A 17,281-nucleotide genomic window follows, 5' to 3' on the forward strand; every position below is an offset into this window, starting at 1 on the left:
GACACCTGGCCCAGGAAGGGGGGAAGCCTGTCAACAAAGTACTCCTGGCTGCCCCTGTCCACACAATGCTGGCTCCACCTCCTGTGGAGCGTCTGATGTGCCATCCCTGCTCCCTGAAAAGAGAGACCCGAGTTTACCCAACACAGTGCTCAGAGACTGAAAGAAGTTATGCAGAGGCCCCCCTGGCCTGCCAGAACAAAGAAAAGCTGTATAAATGTAGGAGCCCTGCTCCTAACAAACTAGATCCTGTTTCCCACAACGAACCTCTGCCCTACTAGAAGGACTAAGAAGAAGCTGGAAGGACTGACCTGCTGTCTGCCTTGCTGAGGAAGGAGAGGAGAAGACCTAAAAAGGACTTTGCTGAACTGTGCTTGAAACTTTCTCCAAGGGCTTGTCTGAGCTTGCCCCCTAAACAGAACCCCAGGACCAGTGAGTTCCTTCTGTCTTTGCTCGTCTTGAAATTCGAGCCGTGTGTGCCTCCCGCCGGAGCTGAGACTGCGCCCCCTCCGAGGGCCGTGGCACTCGGGAGCATGCCTGCCCTTTTACCCGTGAGATCCCCGCTCGTGTAGAGCTGCTCTCTGCCCTCGGGTCAGGCCGCCTGCTCCTCTGCCACCTCGCCTGTCATTTGGAGCGTGCCGAGGTGCTCTCTCGCCCCCTCCCGCCGGAATTCCTCCTCGGACGGTGATCCACGGCTAGACAGCTGGTCGTACGCCAGACCGTACCCTGCTGTCTCGCTTCACCTCCCTAGAGACTTTACAGTCCGCGCCGCCCCCCCTAAAGGAGACCCCAGTACAGTCCGTACTGAGGTTCGTGGGCCACGCCTGCCTGTGTGCACGCACGCGCTGTTGAGTAGAAATCCGAAGTTAAACAGAAGAAACGAGTCGCACTCCCCGTGCACGACTCGTCCCCTAAAGAAGAACCAAAGATACGCCCGACGTACCAAGCGCACCATCAGCCTACGACACGTCCCCCTGCATCGAGGGACCACTGACGAATTGCTCTGCGCTTGCCAGGTACGCCTTCACAAGATTCTACAACGGGCTCGGGCCCGCCTCGTTCTGCTTTCCCCGCCAGCCCTGTGCGCCCCGTACCAAGCCTGTACGCCGCGTACACCAGAGGAACCTTCAAGATTGCCCAAGCACACGGTACGTCGCGTACCTCTACGAAGCGCATTTGAATCTGAGCGCATTTTGATCTGAGCGCCTTAATTTGGGCTGGTACGCTTTCCTCCCAGCTAGGCTGTACGCTTGCCCCCTCATGTTGTTGATCAGTACGCTGGATTGAGGAGAAGGAAGCTGTGCGCGGCGAACCGCCCAGACTGTACGCCGCGTACTCCTCTCTTCCAGCTTTTCAACCCGTGCGCCCCGTACCGCAAGATGCGTGAGCATCGGTAGAGCCTCGGGGTATCGCACCATATGAAGCGCACAGGAGCGCTAGGAAGCGGACAGCGCGCTCCAACCTTTGCTAAAGGAGCTGAAACCCATAATAAGTTCTGTAGCAGGGAAGGAAGTGTGAGAACCTACAAAATAAGCATTCTTGAAGGAACTTTGCTAATTTGAACTGTCACAAAAAGAACATTTGCCTATTGAAAGATCTTGTGGCCTCAAACTGTGTTATACTGGTCTTGTGATAAGTCACTGCCTCATATATATATATATATATATATATATTTTACATAAAGTATGTATTTTTATATAACCTTCAGCCTGGTGTCCATTTGTGGGGGGAATCAGTGTGTTTTACTGTGAAGGGTTACAAATGCTTAACTCTCCTGGGATTAGCCTTGACTGCTTGCGCCACGCAATCTAAAGGGTGAGCAGGGGTCATTCTGAGGAGCAGCTCCCTTGCCCTGACTAGAGTGTTGATTTCTCCCTGGCTTTGGTGCCAACATCAGCCAGCCAGGAATCCCATTTCTAACAGGCCTGTACATCAGCCTGAGGAGGAAGGAGGTGACTGGGAGGAGTCTGAGGACCCTCTCACAGCTCAGTGTGAGTATGACCCGGACTAGGCAGAGGATCTGGGGTATGCCAGCTGTCTTGACACCTCCTGACCGTGGCATGCTCACTCCTCCTACCGTGGCTACGGAGGAGGGTGCAAGTTATGCAGTGGTGTTGCATAGGGCAGCGGATGCCCTCAACCTCCAACTCACCTACCGTGGCCATCAGGACTAACCTCCTGACAGAAGTGCTACAGCCGGCGGCTACCTCTGCGGAGCTACTGCTGCCTTTCAATGAGGCACTTTCTGACGTTCTTTTGGGCACCTGGTCCAGGCCCAACATAGGGGCTCCTGTGGATGGGAATGTGGCCTGACGCCATCGCCCGGCCCTGGGTGACCCCATTTTCCTCTCCCAACACCCCACTCCTGAGTGATTGGTTGTCCAATCCTCAACGTCCCAGAGCTCATTCCCTACCGCGCCCCCGGACAGGGAATCCAAAAGACTGGAACAGTTTGGGAGGAAGATTTTTTTCTTCCTCCAGTTCAGGGCTGCTGTCTGTGAACACTGCATGCCTCTTGGGCCGTTACTCCCACTCTGTGTGGGCTACGGTGGCGCAAGTGCTGCTTCGGTGTCTGGAGGAGGTGCGGACCGTGCTCTCGAAGGCTATTGCTGAGGGGAGAGATGCAGCCAAGTTCACAATATGATGTGGCCTTGACACCGCCGACTCGCTGGTCCTCCGCCGTCACTCCTTGCTGAGGACTACTGGCTTCTCGGGGGATGTCCAGAACACCCTGATGAACATGCCCTTCTATGGCATTGGCCTTTTTGGCAACAAGGCAGATAGCGTGTTGGAGCGTTTTAAGGACTCACAGGCTATGGCCAAGTCCTTGGGCCTGTTGGCCACTCGCCCTCCTCCGCCTTCTACTTTTCGCTCCTTTCGTGGCCACTTAAGGGGCGCCCAAGCACGTTCGCTCCAGAGCCACAGGCCGCAGCAGCAACAGTCTCAGCGCATCTGCAGACGTGGGAACCGCAGAGGCTGTTCAGGGGGCCAGCGGACGGGTCAGTCCACTTCCACCCGGCCACTACTGCCCCAAAACCTTCCTAGTCCGGTCTTTCAGGCCCATCAAATGCCAGTGGACGTCAGGATTCGCCATCACCTCCCCCACAGGTGCACCATCACTTCGGACAGGTGGGTTTTAGACATAGTCCAGAGGGGTTACTCCCTCCCCTTCTAGACTTCCCCTCCAGTCATGCCACCCCAGTACCACCGCATGTCGGGGGATCACTTGGCTCTTCTTCAACAGGGAGTCCCGGCCCTCTTGGCCAAGGGGGCCATTGAGCGCATTACTGCGCCAGAAGTAGGACATGGTTGTTATTCCCACTACTTTCTGGTGCCCAAGAAGGACAAGGGCTTGCATCCTATCTTGGAACTCAGGGACGTCAATTGCTTCCCCCGGAAGGAGAAGTTCAAGATGCTAACTCTGGCCCAGGTCTTATCTGCTCTTGACCCTGGAGACTGGATGGTAGCGTTGGACTTGCAGGACGTATATTTCCACCTCTGGAGCAGAAAGAAATTGGTGCAAAGCCACATGACGCCACTTAGCCACCCTCTTTCACCAACAGTTGAGTTTTACCTTCAAAGCAGCACTTTTTTGAAGGGTTTTGGCTTTTTATTAAGATGAGAGTGGTTGTTAAAATCTTCAACAGTGGAAACAGTGGAGCAACAAGGTTCCTTTTAGTAGGAGCTTTACTTTCTTTAGACATTGTATGGCCTGCTAGCTTTTGGGAGTTTTCTCTTTCTTAAACTATATTATTAAACTTGTTTGGAAAAGGTTAACACTGAGGAACTAACTTCTGCAAAATCTTTACTTAAAAGAAAATGTTGAATTTGTTTTTCTTATTCTCCATATGTTCTGATTATTAACTGTTTATTTTCTGCTTTTTGATTGGCAGGCATACTGCCCAAGACATTCTGCTTATTAGTAACTATTTAATTTCTGTTCTCTTAGCTTGTAAAAGTTACACATTGTCCAACCCTGTTGACAAGGGAAGGAGACCGAATTCGGAGCAATGGAAAGTTTGGGGGGCTTCAGAATAAAGCCCCTCCAATAGACAAACTCAGAGGAATGGTTTTTGGGGAACCTCTTCCAAAACGTTATCACAATCTTCGTGAACAGATAGGTAAGTTCAAAAGATTTGTCTTATGTTAAAGGACTATCGGATGCTCCATGGGAGCTGACCAAAAAATATGTATTCTAGAGAATACGCACTGGGTCAATATTTTGATAAAAAGGTTCAGTTAATTTGTTTAGCACACCTATCGTTTGTTAGTGTAAATTGTACACAGTCCAAAAAGTGTTTCTTTGAGAATGGTAATGGAAAAACACTTCTTTTGTTATGTCCAATTAATTCAATGGTTTGAATGCTCAACTTGAAGGGGGAAGTTACCTAGAGATGTGCATAGCAAACAGCCAACGGAGTCCAGTTGTCAGAGTCCATTGTTAGGGGTGTTGTATGTATGTGTGTTTGTATTAGAGGCTGGGGGTCTGTCCATATTAAAGATCAGTTTTGCATTAGGAATACTTAAATATATAGTTGTATGTATAAATAATATAAAAGCAAGCTGGTAATTTATGAACTAGATATTTCTGTTGGTGAGGGCATAAATGAGTAGCACAGCTAGTGTAATTGGTGACCATTAAAACATATGTGGGCAGCACAGCATGAATAATTGGGCAGCTGACTGGCATAAATGGGAACAATACCGGACATTATTGGGCAAGAAGTCATGTGTACACAGGTAGAGCAACCGTTATGCATAAGTTGGACAAAAGGCATAATTGAATATCAAAACTAGAATCACTGAACGCGTAGGCGGGCGAACTCAACCACAGGTTCATGATGGATCACGAATGGCGTCTTCACTCGGACGAGGCGCAAGGTCTCTTTCGACAGTGGGGAGAGCCTTGGTTAGATTTATTCGCCACTGAAGAGAACGCGTAATGTCAGCAGTTCTGCGCGTTGGAATTTCCAAACCGCCACTCACTAGGCAACGCTTTTTGTCGCGAGTGGAGTTGCGGTCTGTTGTATGCCTTTCCGCCTATACCACTTCTGCCCAGAGTGCTGAAGAAGATCAGGCACGACCATGCCCAAGTTATTCTTGTGGCTCCTGTGAGAAGCTGGCCTGGTATATGATGTTCACTATTCTAGTGAGCACCTTGGACCAGTCCAAACAACCCTTATGGTGATGGTTGTAAAGTCAACCTTATAGACCAGCTATCCTAGTGGTAGCATGGACAAACGCAGTCTTAGGCTAAACTCAAGAGGGCATGTGAAGCCAGCTGTTTTACCATATGCAATCCCCTTAATACCAAGTGAAAGGATACCACACAGGTTGTATATTAAAATATACATATATTTATTTCTAACACAATCCTCTGAACTCTTTATGAGGTCAGAGGCACCAGCACAATACAAGATACTTAATTAAAATACAATAAGTTGCACAAAATACAGTAATGCCCTAGGGGCACTTCGAACCATATACTAAAATAGTGGTATAAGAACCACGTCACGAACAAAGGAAAGGCCTAGGGCCTGGAGAATCGCTGGGGCTACGCTGTTCTACCAATGGATGGAGAGCAGGAGGCCCACGGGATGCGCGTGCAGTGTCTTTACACGCACGCAAGTTACCATAGAGTTAGAATGGGAACTAGGACACTAGGATAGTCAATAACCACAGGAGTACCAAAATACTCGCGTTACCTCGCCCACAGGAAGCGGGTGCATAGGTGTGAAAGTGTGTCGGGTTTCGTCGCTGATTCCTATGGAGCCTTGGAGAAAGATGCTGCAGGCAACCAGGAGAGAAGTGTCCGGGTGGATCCAAGGATGAAGAGTACCTGAAAGCAGAGGGGACAGAGTCTGGGTCACTAGCCAGTGACTAGGATGGAACCAGGCGATGTCACGAAGCAATCAGGTGATGTCTTGAAGCTTGTCTCTGCAGCCACGTGGACCAGGAGGTGTCGACGACGACCAGGAGCTGGATACGGACTGTCCCACGAAGGATCTCGCTGTTGGCGGTGTCGGCTTCCGGATTGGAGTCAACAAACCTTGGCAAAGGCAACCCACGCAGAAAAGGAAGATGGCTTCTTAATCAGACCAGCAAGGTCTGATGGGCTGCTCCTTTTCAGGGAAGCAAGGGCCAGTCTGGAGCAACCAGACCAGCATTGTAAATCGAAGGTTTCGTTGTCACAGAGGCCACTAGCCAACGGGCAAGTGACCGGACAGACGCGTTGAGCAGGAAAATGCAGAAGGGCCCCACGCAGAACTCGTGGAGTGTGGAGGGCTGATCTTCGGTGCAGTTAGTGCTCGGGGCTGGGGCTTCTCAATCCCCAATGCACAACTTCGAGGGTGCCTCAGAAGTTGCACGGAAAGCAATTCACTGGCTTTCCAAGATGGCCGGTCCCACGCGAGTCGCCTCCACGGGTCTCAGCTTTGCTGTGGCTGTGGATCAGGCTGAAGGAAATCTGGAAGTCCGGGTCTTGTCAGGCTCTATGCTCGGGCTCCGGCAGGAGCGTCGACAAAGCAAACCGTTGATCGCTTGATGGTGCCTGCTTGTGCAGGGTGGTCACTCCTTGACCACAAGGGAGATTCTTCAGTCTTCTACGTCAAGTAGGATTTCGAAGGTCCAGAGTTTCGTATCAGAGTTTCAGTCAGGATAAATCTAAAGTCTTGGGACTCAGCTCCTACCTATATACCAAATCTAGGGGCTGGATTACCTGCTAGGTCCCTCCTATTGGTGGGACCCAGGAAGGGGGTGGTTACACCCCTTTCCCTTTCTCCAGTTTCGCGGCAGAGCTGGGTCTGGAGTGCCCCAGCACAGGTTTGAACTGGACTATGCATGGGACACCTTGTGTGCCCCAGGCAGTGTCTCATTTCATTCAGCCCTCCCTGCCCCAATACACTATAGCCTGTCTGGTGTGGTGCTAGCACCTCCCTGTGACAGGAAACCTATTGTCCAAGCCTCCCTTGCTGGAAGGACTCCCAGCAGCAGGAGGTCAGACTTGTGTTTGTGGCAGCAGCATCCATTTTGTGATGCTGAGGCTCTGGTTAACTTTAACTGGGATTAATGGAAGTAACATGTCTTCTCCCTCTAGAAGGGTGGAATGCTACCCCCGTCGCCGGAACTGGCGAGGGGGTAGTATTCCAAAGCGTATGACACCTTGCACGACATGTTTTGATAAAGCCAAACCAAAGTTAGCATTTAACCGCAAGGTTCATAATGCACTTAAGAGTATATGGTATGGCAATATCCTAGAACAGCTATAAGGACATGGTTCCGAAAGCTGCAGACAGGCTCAGCTCATGCTAGAGCACCATCTCACATAAAACCAAGCACTCTGCCTCCAGGATTGTTAAGGTCTGCCATAGGAGTGACTTATAGGTGCCTATGTGTCTAGATATAAGGTTAGATATAGGTATACTATATCTAAGCAAGGGGTGATTACAAGACCTTGCCCCAGCTGAGTGATCAGCCAGTTGTGTCAGTTTGGATGGCCAGCCGGGGGTGGCAAAAGATATTCTGCAGCCCCTGGTAGGCCTTGGGTGCACCTATGCCCTGGGTAAATATGGTACACTGTACAGGGACTCACAAGAGTGACCCAATTCCCAATTGGTGATGTACCTAAAGTACATGGTGTGAAATTTAGAGAGAGAACAGCAGGGCTGTGGGTCTGATTAGCAGGCCCACAGCCACATTAAGTCGAAAACCAGTGGAGCAAAAAGCAAAAAATGGGGTGACCATAGGAAAGCAGACCCTACTCTCCTACAGCTCCGGACTGTGCTCGAAGGGTATGGTATCCCGAGCTACTCAGTAGGAACATCGATCCCCCAATCCGACTGCCTCTTTGGGAGGATCTTCTGTCGCAGCAGCAGGGGACGGTCCTCCACCTGAACCTGTCCAGTCTCCAACTCTTTGTGTGGAAATTGAGCGGCGGCAGTTGATTCCTTTCGACTTCCTTCCAGAAGTCTATGATGTCATTCTGGCAGCCAGGCGTCCCCCCATGGGTCTCTGGTTGGCGCAAGTATTCACTTGTGACAAGCAGGGACCCTCTCCTCTAAGTCAGGGCGAAGGATGACCCCTTAGAATTACCCTTGCTCACCCTCTAGGTGCGTGGCGTGAGCAGCCAAGGCTATTCTCCAGGCGTTTCTGAGTTAAGCATTTGTAATAACACACACAGTAAATATACCAATCCCCCCACAAATGGACACCAGGCTGTAGATATGTAAAAATACGTCTTCTTTATGTAAAAATATATCTCTGCAAGCAAGTATTTATCACAAGACCATCAATAACGTTTTTCTAGGCCACAAGATTGTAAATAGGCAAGTGTTCTCTTCTGTTGCAAACTGTTCCTTACTTTCAGTCTGTTTAAACTGTTCTTAGGTCCTTGAGCCCTTTTTGGACTCACTAGCCGCTTTGTTGCGCTTCTGTGCGCTTCTCCTGGTGAAAACGGGCGAAACCCTACCGCGTCTCACGCATCTGGCGTGAGCACGGGTTCGACTTGTACCGCTCCCAGCTGCGAAGCGTACGGGGCAGTCCGGTCAAGTGGTACGCTTCTCGCGGCGCACGGGGGGCGACTCGCACCGTGTGCGCTGCGGGTGGAAAGGCGGCTCAGGCGGGGAGGCCGGCGTACAAAGGCAATCGCCGCGCACAGTGCTCTCGAGGGGAAAGAAGAACGTTGCGGGCCCCTAGCCCGTGGTGAGCACTGTGCGCCGGTGAGCGGCGTCTCTTGGGGGTTCCCGTGAAGGCGGGTGCGGGGCGCACGGCGGTTCCAAGCAGAGCGAGGCTGGCACTCGAGGCGTCCGGACTTCGGGGAATCTGTTATGTGGGTCTGTGAGGTCCGGCGGGGACTTCCAGCGGGAGCGTAGGGGGCACACCAGCGAGCCTACGGCGGCGAGGTGACACGGCGATTTCACTCAGCAGGAGAAGAGCGGCTCGGCGGAGCGGGGCTCTCCCTCGGCGGGGACGGTGAAACACAGTTGGTCACGGCCTCAAGGAGGGGCTGGGGGGCACCAGGGTCACGGCTCCGGCGGGGGCAGAAATCCTCACAATTACTGGCAGATGAGCAGAGAGCAGGTTGAGCCAGATGATCCTGTGGCTCAGGTCAGGGGGCAAGCTCAGTCAGGCCCTTGGAGAAAGTTTCTAGCACAAAATCTACAAAGTCTTTTCAACAAGTCTTTTCCTCTCCTTCCTCAGCAAGGCAAGCAGCAGGCCAGTCCTTCCAGCGTCTTCTTCTCCTTCTAGTTGGGCAGAGGTTCTTTGTGGGAAACAGGATTCTGATTTACAAGGAGCAGGGCTCCTACTTTTATACAGCATTCTCTTTGTTCTTACAGGCCAGGGGGGCCTTTGCATAACTTCTTTCAGTCTCTGAGCACTTTGTTGGGTGTACTCTGGTCTCTTCTTTCAGTGTGAGGGGCAGGCACATCAGACGCTCCACAGGAGGGGGAGCCAGCATTGTGTGGACAGGGGCAGCCAGGAGTATCTTGTTGACAGTGCTTCGCCCTTCCTGGGCCAGGTGTCGGGCTGAGTCATTAGTCGCTCCCCAGGGGGTGGAGCCAGCATTGTGGTGGCAGAGCACAGCCCTATTCAGAGTCCAGGGGCACTACCACCTCCCACTAAGGTGTAATCCTTGCATTCACCACCTGTCATCCTCCAGCCCTGTCACTCACATATCCCAGACAGTCAGATACACATCCTAGCAGAGGCGGGCGGAAAGGTTTAGGCAAGCAAATGCTAGCTTTCTAAAAGTAGCATTTGCAAACACAGGATATTAAAATAAACTTTACTAAAAGAAGTATTTTATTATTCTGAGTTCAGGCATACTAAACTTGACTTTCTACCATGTTCCCTGAGCCTGCTGGGATTATAGAGTGTAATAATTCCAGCAGCCCATCTTGGCCTAAGAGAACAGGTAGCCATACAATAGTGAAACACGAATTTGGCTGTAATTCACTATTAGGACATGCCACACACATCAGGGCATGTCCTACCTCACACTCACAATGCACCCTGCCCTTGGGCCTACCATAAGGGTGACTAATATGAAGTTAAGGGAAGGTTTAGAGGCTGGCAAGTGTGTGCACTTGCCCAGCCAGCATGACAGTACCAGACTGCACACAAGTTCTGCAATGGCAGACCCTAGACATATTTTAAAAGGCTGCTTCTGTGGGTGGCACAACCAGCGCTGCCGGCCCACTAGCAGTATTGGCATTTACAAGCCCTGGCACTCCTGGTGCACTTTACTGGGGACTGACAGTAAATCCAATGAACCAATCATGGAAATCAATCACATATACATTTTGCACAGGGAGAGCATATGCACTTTAGCACTGGTCAGTAGTGGTAAAGTGCCCAGAGTCATTAAACCAACAAAAACAGGTCAGAGAGCATATTGGAGGAAGGCAAAAAGTTCAGGGATGACCCTGCCAAGAGGGCCAAGTCCAACACCCCACTAAGTTGATAATCGCATGCAGGTGGAACAAATTTGTGGCATGGTGCACAGCAAAGGCTGTGAATCCTCTTTCTGCCCCTCTTTCAGAAGTACTATTGTTCCTTCTTTCTGTGGCCCAGCAGGGCTCTGCTCTGGGCACTTTCAAGGGCTATCTTTCAGCTATTTCGGCCTTTCTCAGGCTACCTAATCGGCCCTCTCCTTTCAAGTCCCCTGTTGTAAATAGATTCCTCTAAGGCATTACTCTTCTCCAGTATTCAATCTTTCATAGATTCACATGCTTGTATCTTCCCGTCGTCATGGTGGGAGTCTCCCGGTATATAATAACCATAGCAGTAGAAGAAAAAACTGCCTGAAACCATAGAGTAGTGAAACCAGAGGGTAACTGTGAGAAGTTGGCCTGATGTGCAGTGCTCACTATTCTAGTGATCACTATATATCAGTCCAAACAACCCTTATTGATGATTGGTTGTAAGTCAACCTTACAGACCAGCTATCCTAGTAGCATGGATACGAGCAGGCTAAGGCTAAGACTCTAGAGGGCGTGTTAAGCCAGCTGTTTTACCATCACATTACCCCTTGAACACCAAGTGAAAGGACACCACACAAGTTGTTATGAAAATAAACAGTGTATTTATTTATAACAAGACTACCCTGGCTCTTTATGAGACAGGGAGCTAAGCACACAACAAAACTCTTATAAAAATACTTAAAGTCGCACAATTTACACAAATGCCCGAGGGGCACGAAAAACCATATACTCTAAAAGTGGAATGCGAATTACTAGCAGGTAAGTAACGAATCTCAGAGGCTTTAGAAACGCTAGGCCTACAATTCTGAACACTCAGGTTAGGAGCAGGAGGCCTAGGGGAGCCACGTGCAGAGTGGGAACTCTCACGCGTAAGGCGGGAAAAAGCCTATGGAAGCTAGAATTCACAAAGTTACTGTTCTCGGGCGAACCCGACTAGGTAGGTCGAAAACGACAGTGGATCTGGACCCTTGGATAGTGAGGCTATGCTGGGGCACCGAAATGCCGAAGTTACCTAGCCCAGGGGCTGCATAGGTCTGAAAAGACGTCGGGATTCCTCGTTGACGAACCAGGAGCCTGAAGAAGTTGTTGCTGGCAGGCGGCCAGTGAAGAAAAGTTCGGAGAGATCCAAGCCTGGATCAGGGAAGAAGAAAACCTGAAAGCAGAGGGGACCAAGTTCTTGAATCACTAGCCAGTGATTAAGTGGGCACCAGGATGGCACCGGGCGAAGTCACCGCAGTCAGGTGAGTGGGCGCTGCTGGGCTCTGCAGTCTCTCGGACCAGGAGGCGTTGTCGGCGACCAGGATGGAGGTGCGAGCTGTCCCACGAAGGTTCTTGCTGTCGACGTCGCTGGACCCAGGATTGGGGCAACAAGTCTTGGCAAATGCAAGGCCCACGCGGTGGACCTAAAATGGCGTCTTGAGTGGACCAGGAGGGTCCAGGGTACTTCTCCGATGGAGGGAAGCAAGGGCCAGTCTGGAGCAACCAGACCAGCAGCAGTGATGTCGTCGGGCGTCGTTAAGAAGGCCACAAGCCAGCGGGCTAGTAGCCAAACAACGCGGTGAGCAGCAAAAAGCAGAAGGGCCCCACGCAGATCGTGGAGATGCTGGGAGGCTGAACTTCGGTGCTGGGGCTGCTCAGGGTTGGGGCTTCTCGGACCCCAAAGCACTCACCAGAGGATTCCTCGGCGGTCGTGCTGGAAAGAAGTCGTGCAGTCTTGAAGATGGCCGGTCCCTCGAGGTCTCGTCGCACCCACGGTTCTCAGCTGGGCTGTAGAGATGGGTAGAGGTCAGAGGTGCCAGGGAAGCCGGTTCTCGTCGAGCTGGGCAGTCGGATTCCGGAGGAAGGACTTGCAGCAGACCGCAGTGTTCTTAAGATGGTGCCTGCGGATGCAGGGTGACTACTCCTTAGCCACAAGGGAGAATCTTGAAGAAGAAATCTTGCAGTCCTTTCGTAGAAAGTCGTGTCTTGATTCCAAAGATGATCTGATCTGGAAGGGGGCCAGTTCCTACCTTTATCCTGCAAAAAGGGGCTGGCACGCGACTAAGTCCTGCCCTATGGGTGGGACTAGGAGGGGGGTGGTTACACCCCTCTCCTTTGGCGGGCTTTCTCCAGCCCAGGGTCTGGTGTGCCCCTGGAACCGGGGTGCCACTTGCAGTCACCTTCCTCTGAAGCCCTGCCTACCTAGAATACACAAAACCCTGTCTGGGACGGTGCTGGCACCGCCCCTGGCAGGAAACCCTTTGTCCTTGCCTCCTGCTCTGGGAGGACTCCCAGCAGCAGGAGGGCAGACTTGTGTCTCGGTGGCAGCATCCATTTTGTGGAGCTAAGGCTCTGTTTGACTTTAACCGGGGTTACAGGTTACATACATGTCGTGTCCCTCTAGAAGGGTGGAATGCTAACCCCGTCGCCAGAATTGGCGAGGGGTTAGTATTCCAATTCGTATGACACCTTACTCGACATGTTTTGATAAAGCGATACCAGAGTTGGCATATAACCGCGAGGATTATAATGCACTTAAGAGTATATGGTATGCGATATCATGGAAACGGCTAAGGGATGGATCCCGAAAGCCGCAGACAGGCTCAGCTCATGCCAGAGCACTATCTCACACGATTCCAAGCACTCTGCCTTCAGGATTGTTAAGGCCTGCCATAGGAGTGACTGATAGGAGATCTGTGTGTCCATTTTAGGGTTAGATATAGGTATACTATATCTAAAGCAAAGGGTGATTACACCGCCTTGCCCCAGCTGTCAAGCAGCCAGTTGTGTCAGATTTGGATGGCCAGCCAGGGGTGGTATAATACATGCTGCAGCCCCTGGTAGGCCCTGGGTACACCTATGCCCTGGGTACCTAAGGTACACTGTACAGGGACTGATAAGGTGACTCAGTATCCAATTGGATATGTACCTAGGTGTGAGAAGTTGGCCTGATATGCAGTGTTCACTATTCTAGTGATCACTATATATCAGTCCAAACAACCCTTATTGATGATTGGTTGTAAGTCAACCTTATAGACCAGCTATCCTAGTAGCATGGATATGAGCAGTCTAAGGCTAAGACTCTAGAGGGCGTGTTAAGCCAGCTGTTTTACCATCACATTACCCCTTGAACACCCAGTGAAAGGACACCACACAAGTGTTATGAAAATAAACAATGTATTTATTAGAATCACAACAACCCTGTACTCTTTATGAGGACAGGGTGCTAAGCACACAACAAAACTCTTATGAAAATACTTAAGTTAGCACGTTATACACAAATGCCCTAGGGGCACGAAAAACCATATACTCTAAAAGTGGAATGCGAATTACTAGCAGGTAAGTAACAGTACTAATAGGCTTTGGAATCGCTAGGACTGGACTACTGAACCTTTAGATTACTAGCAGGAGGCCTAGGGAACTCGGGTGCAGAGTGTGCACTCTCACGCGGGATGCGGGACAAAGTCTATGGGAGCTAGAATTCACAAAGTTAGTGTTCACGGGCGAACCCGACCTGGTAGGGAGAAAACGACAGTGGATCCTGACCCTTGGATAGTGGGGCTATGCTGGGACACCGAAGTGCCGAAGTTACCTAGCCCAGGGGCTGCAGCTGCATAGGTCTGAAAAGACGTCGGGAATCCTCGTGCCGGACCAGGAGCCTGGAAGGAAGAAGTTGCTGGCAGGCGACCAGTGAAGAAAAGTTCGATGGATCCAAGCCTGGATCAAGGAAGAAGGAAACCTGAAAGCAGAGGGGACCAAGTTCTTGAATCACTAGCCAGTGATTAAGTGGGCACCAGGATGGCACCGGGCGAAGTCACCGCAGTCAGGTGAGTGGGCGCTGCTGGGCTCTGCAGTCTCTCGGACCAGGAGGCGTTGTCGGCGACCAGGATGGAGGTGCGAGCTGTCCCACGAAGGTTCTTGCTGTCGACGTCGCTGGACCCAGGATTGGGCAACAAGTCTTGGCAAATGCAAGGCCCACGCGGTGGACCTAAAATGGCGTCTCAGCCGGACCAGGAGGGTCCAGGGTACTTCTCCGATGGAGGGAAGCAAGGGCCAGTCTGGAGCAACCAGACCAGCAGCAGTGTTGTCGTCGGGCGTCGTTCGGAAGGCCACAAGCCAGCGGGCTAGTAGCCAAACAACGCGGTGAGCAGCAAAAAGCAGAAGGGCCCCACGCCGATCGTGGAGATGCTGGGGGGCTGCTCTTCGGTGCTGGAGCTGCTCAGGGTAGGGGCTTCTCGGACCCCAAAGCACTCACCAGGAAATTACTCGGTGGGCTTGCTGTGCAGAAGTCGTGCAGTCTTGGCGATGGCCGGTCCCTCGAGGTCTCGTCGCACCCACGGTTCTCAGCTGTGCTGTAGAGGTGGGTAGAGGTCAGAGGTGCCAGGGAAGCCGGGTCTCGTCGAGCTGGGCAGTCGGATTCCGGAGGAAGGACGTGCAGCAGACCGCAGTGTTCTTGGATGGTGCCTGCGGATGCAGGGTGACTACTCCTTAGCCACAAGCGAGAATCTTGAGGAAGAAATCGTGAAGTCCTTTCGTGGAAAGTGGTATCTTGATTCCAAAGATGATCTGATTTGGAAGGGGGCCAGTCTCTACCTTTATCTGGGAAAAGGGGGCTGGCACGCGACTAAGTCCTGCCCTAGGGGTGGGACCAGGAGGGGGGTGGTTACACCCACTTCCTTGGCGGGCTTTTCCCCAGCACAGGGTCTGGAGTGTCCCTGGAACTGGTTCAAGCCAGCCTATGCACAGTGAGCACCGGGGTGCCACGTGCAGTCACCTTCCTCTAAAGCCCTGCCTACCTACAATACACAAAACCCTGTCTGGGACGGTGCTGGCACCGCCCCTGGCAGGAAACCCTTTGTCCTTATCTCCTGCTCTGGGAGGACTCCCAGCAGCAGGAGGGCAGACTTGTGTCTCGGTGGCAGCATCCATTTTGTGGAGCTGAGGCTCTGTTTGACTTTAACCGGGGTTAGGGGTTACATACATGTAGTGTCCCTCTAGAAGGGTGGAATGCTAACCCCGTCGCCAGAATTGGCGAGGGGTTAGTATTCCAATTCGTATGACACCTTACTCGACATGTTTTGATAAAGCGATACCAGAGTTGGCATATAACCGCGAGGATTATAATGCACTTAAGAGTATATGGTATGCGATATCATGGAAACGGCTAAGGGATGGGTCCCGAAAGCCGCAGACAGGCTCAGCTCATGCCAGAGCACCATCTCACACGAGTCCAAGCACTCTGCCTTCAGGATTGTTAAGGCCTGCCATAGGAGTGACTGATAGGAGATCTGTGTGTCCATATCTGAAAGAAACAGGTTAGTATTAGATTCCTTACCTTAGAATATCCCCAGGCGTCAGTCTGGATCCGGAAACTTTTGCGTAGTAGTACCCCTGCGCGTCGGTAGGCGTCGTCTGCAGGCGTCCCCTGCGGCTCCGCGTCGTCGGCGTCGTGCGCCGTGATGACGTCGCTGGAGTATATAGACGCCGCCTCCGCGCGCTGACGTCAGTTCTTCTTTTTTCCGCGCCAGTTAGCGCAGATCCGAAGAGCAGTACTCCGGTCTTTTGACCAAGTTTTTTGTTAACTAATTGATCTTTACGGTGCCGGTAGGATGCCCGGTTTCAAGAGTTGTGACGGGTGCGACCGCCTGATGTCGGTCACCGACCACCATCGACTCTGCCTCCGGTGTCTGGGCGCGGACCACGACGTGGAGTCCTGCGTCGACTGTCGGGCCTTGACTGGAAAAGCTAGGCGGGAGCGGTCCCGCAAGCTTCTCGAGCTCCGGGTGTCGGCCCCGCGTCGAGAGCGGTCCCGGTCCGGTCGGAGGTCGAGGGAGCGGTCGAGGGAACGGTCGCGGAGCCGCCATGGGCGCTCCGGGAGTCGCCACCATTCCTCCGGCTCGTCAGGTAAGCACAAGAAGTCGGGGCGTCGCCATCGCACCCCCGACTCCCCCCGACGCCCGCGTGCTGCGGCCGGGGGCTCGGGTGACCCCACCCCCGCGGTCCCGCATGGGTCGCCGACGCCGTCTGCCCCACACCTGTCGGTCCCTGGGGAAGGCGCGTCGCGTGAGGAGATCGAGGCCTTCCTCATTGCTATGAGGGCGAGGTCTTCTCCGGCGGGGCCTTCGGCGCCTGCGGGCCCGTCGGTCCCGTCTGGGGGCCCGAGCGGTTCGGGTGCTCCTGCCCCGGCGCCGCCGGTGGCTCCGGCCCCGGCGCCGCTGGTTCCCTCTGGTTCGTCGCCGGCTGGTCTCCCGGCCTCTCCGGCGTCGGTTCCTGTGGGCCAACCCGTGGTACCGCCCCCGCGTGGTGCAGCGACTCCGCCGTCGGCTCCGGCCGGCGTCGGGTCCCCGGCACCGACGCCGCGCGGCGCCACCCCCCTTTCCTCCCCGACTCCGGACACGGAGCCGGACCGGCGTCGGCCGACGCCGGATCCGACGCCGATGGGGCCCGTTGACCCCGATGTCTATATCGTCGATCCAGAATATGGGTATGATGAGGAGGAGTATGGGGAGGGTTGGGAGGGGTCTGAGGACCCTCTATCCCGTGCCTGCCAGTATGATGTGGACTGGGTAGGTGATCTGGGTGATGCCAGCGGCCTGGACGAGTCGCCCAACCCTGGGTTTGTCTCTCCGTCCCCTGTGGCGTCCGAGGCAGGTGCTGCCTATTCGGTGGTCCTGATGAGGGCTGCCAAGGCCTTACACCTTGAGCTCCCCGTCGCGAAGGTCAAACCGAATATTCTGACGGAAGTGTTTAAACCGCAGTCATGCCCCCAGGAGCCTCTGCTGCCGTTTAATGAGGCCCTGACGGATGTCCTTCTGGGCACCTGG

At 52.9% G+C, this 17,281-nt stretch overlaps 1 protein-coding gene across 1 annotated transcript in view; it reads left to right on the top strand.

Moving 5' to 3' along the window:
- SMCHD1 (structural maintenance of chromosomes flexible hinge domain containing 1) overlaps positions 1-17,281 on the top strand; it is a 2,317,253-nt gene that overhangs the window by 2,083,420 nt on the left and 216,552 nt on the right. The window contains exon 45 of the mRNA XM_078687460.1: positions 3,947-4,118. Within this exon, the coding sequence (XP_078543586.1) occupies positions 3,947-4,118 (172 nt within the window). The remainder of the gene's footprint in view (positions 1-3,946; positions 4,119-17,281) is intronic.

Source organism: Lissotriton helveticus, chromosome 4_1 (assembly GCF_964261635.1).
Source record: "Lissotriton helveticus chromosome 4_1, aLisHel1.1, whole genome shotgun sequence".
Classification (NCBI taxonomy): domain Eukaryota; kingdom Metazoa; phylum Chordata; class Amphibia; order Caudata; family Salamandridae; genus Lissotriton; species Lissotriton helveticus.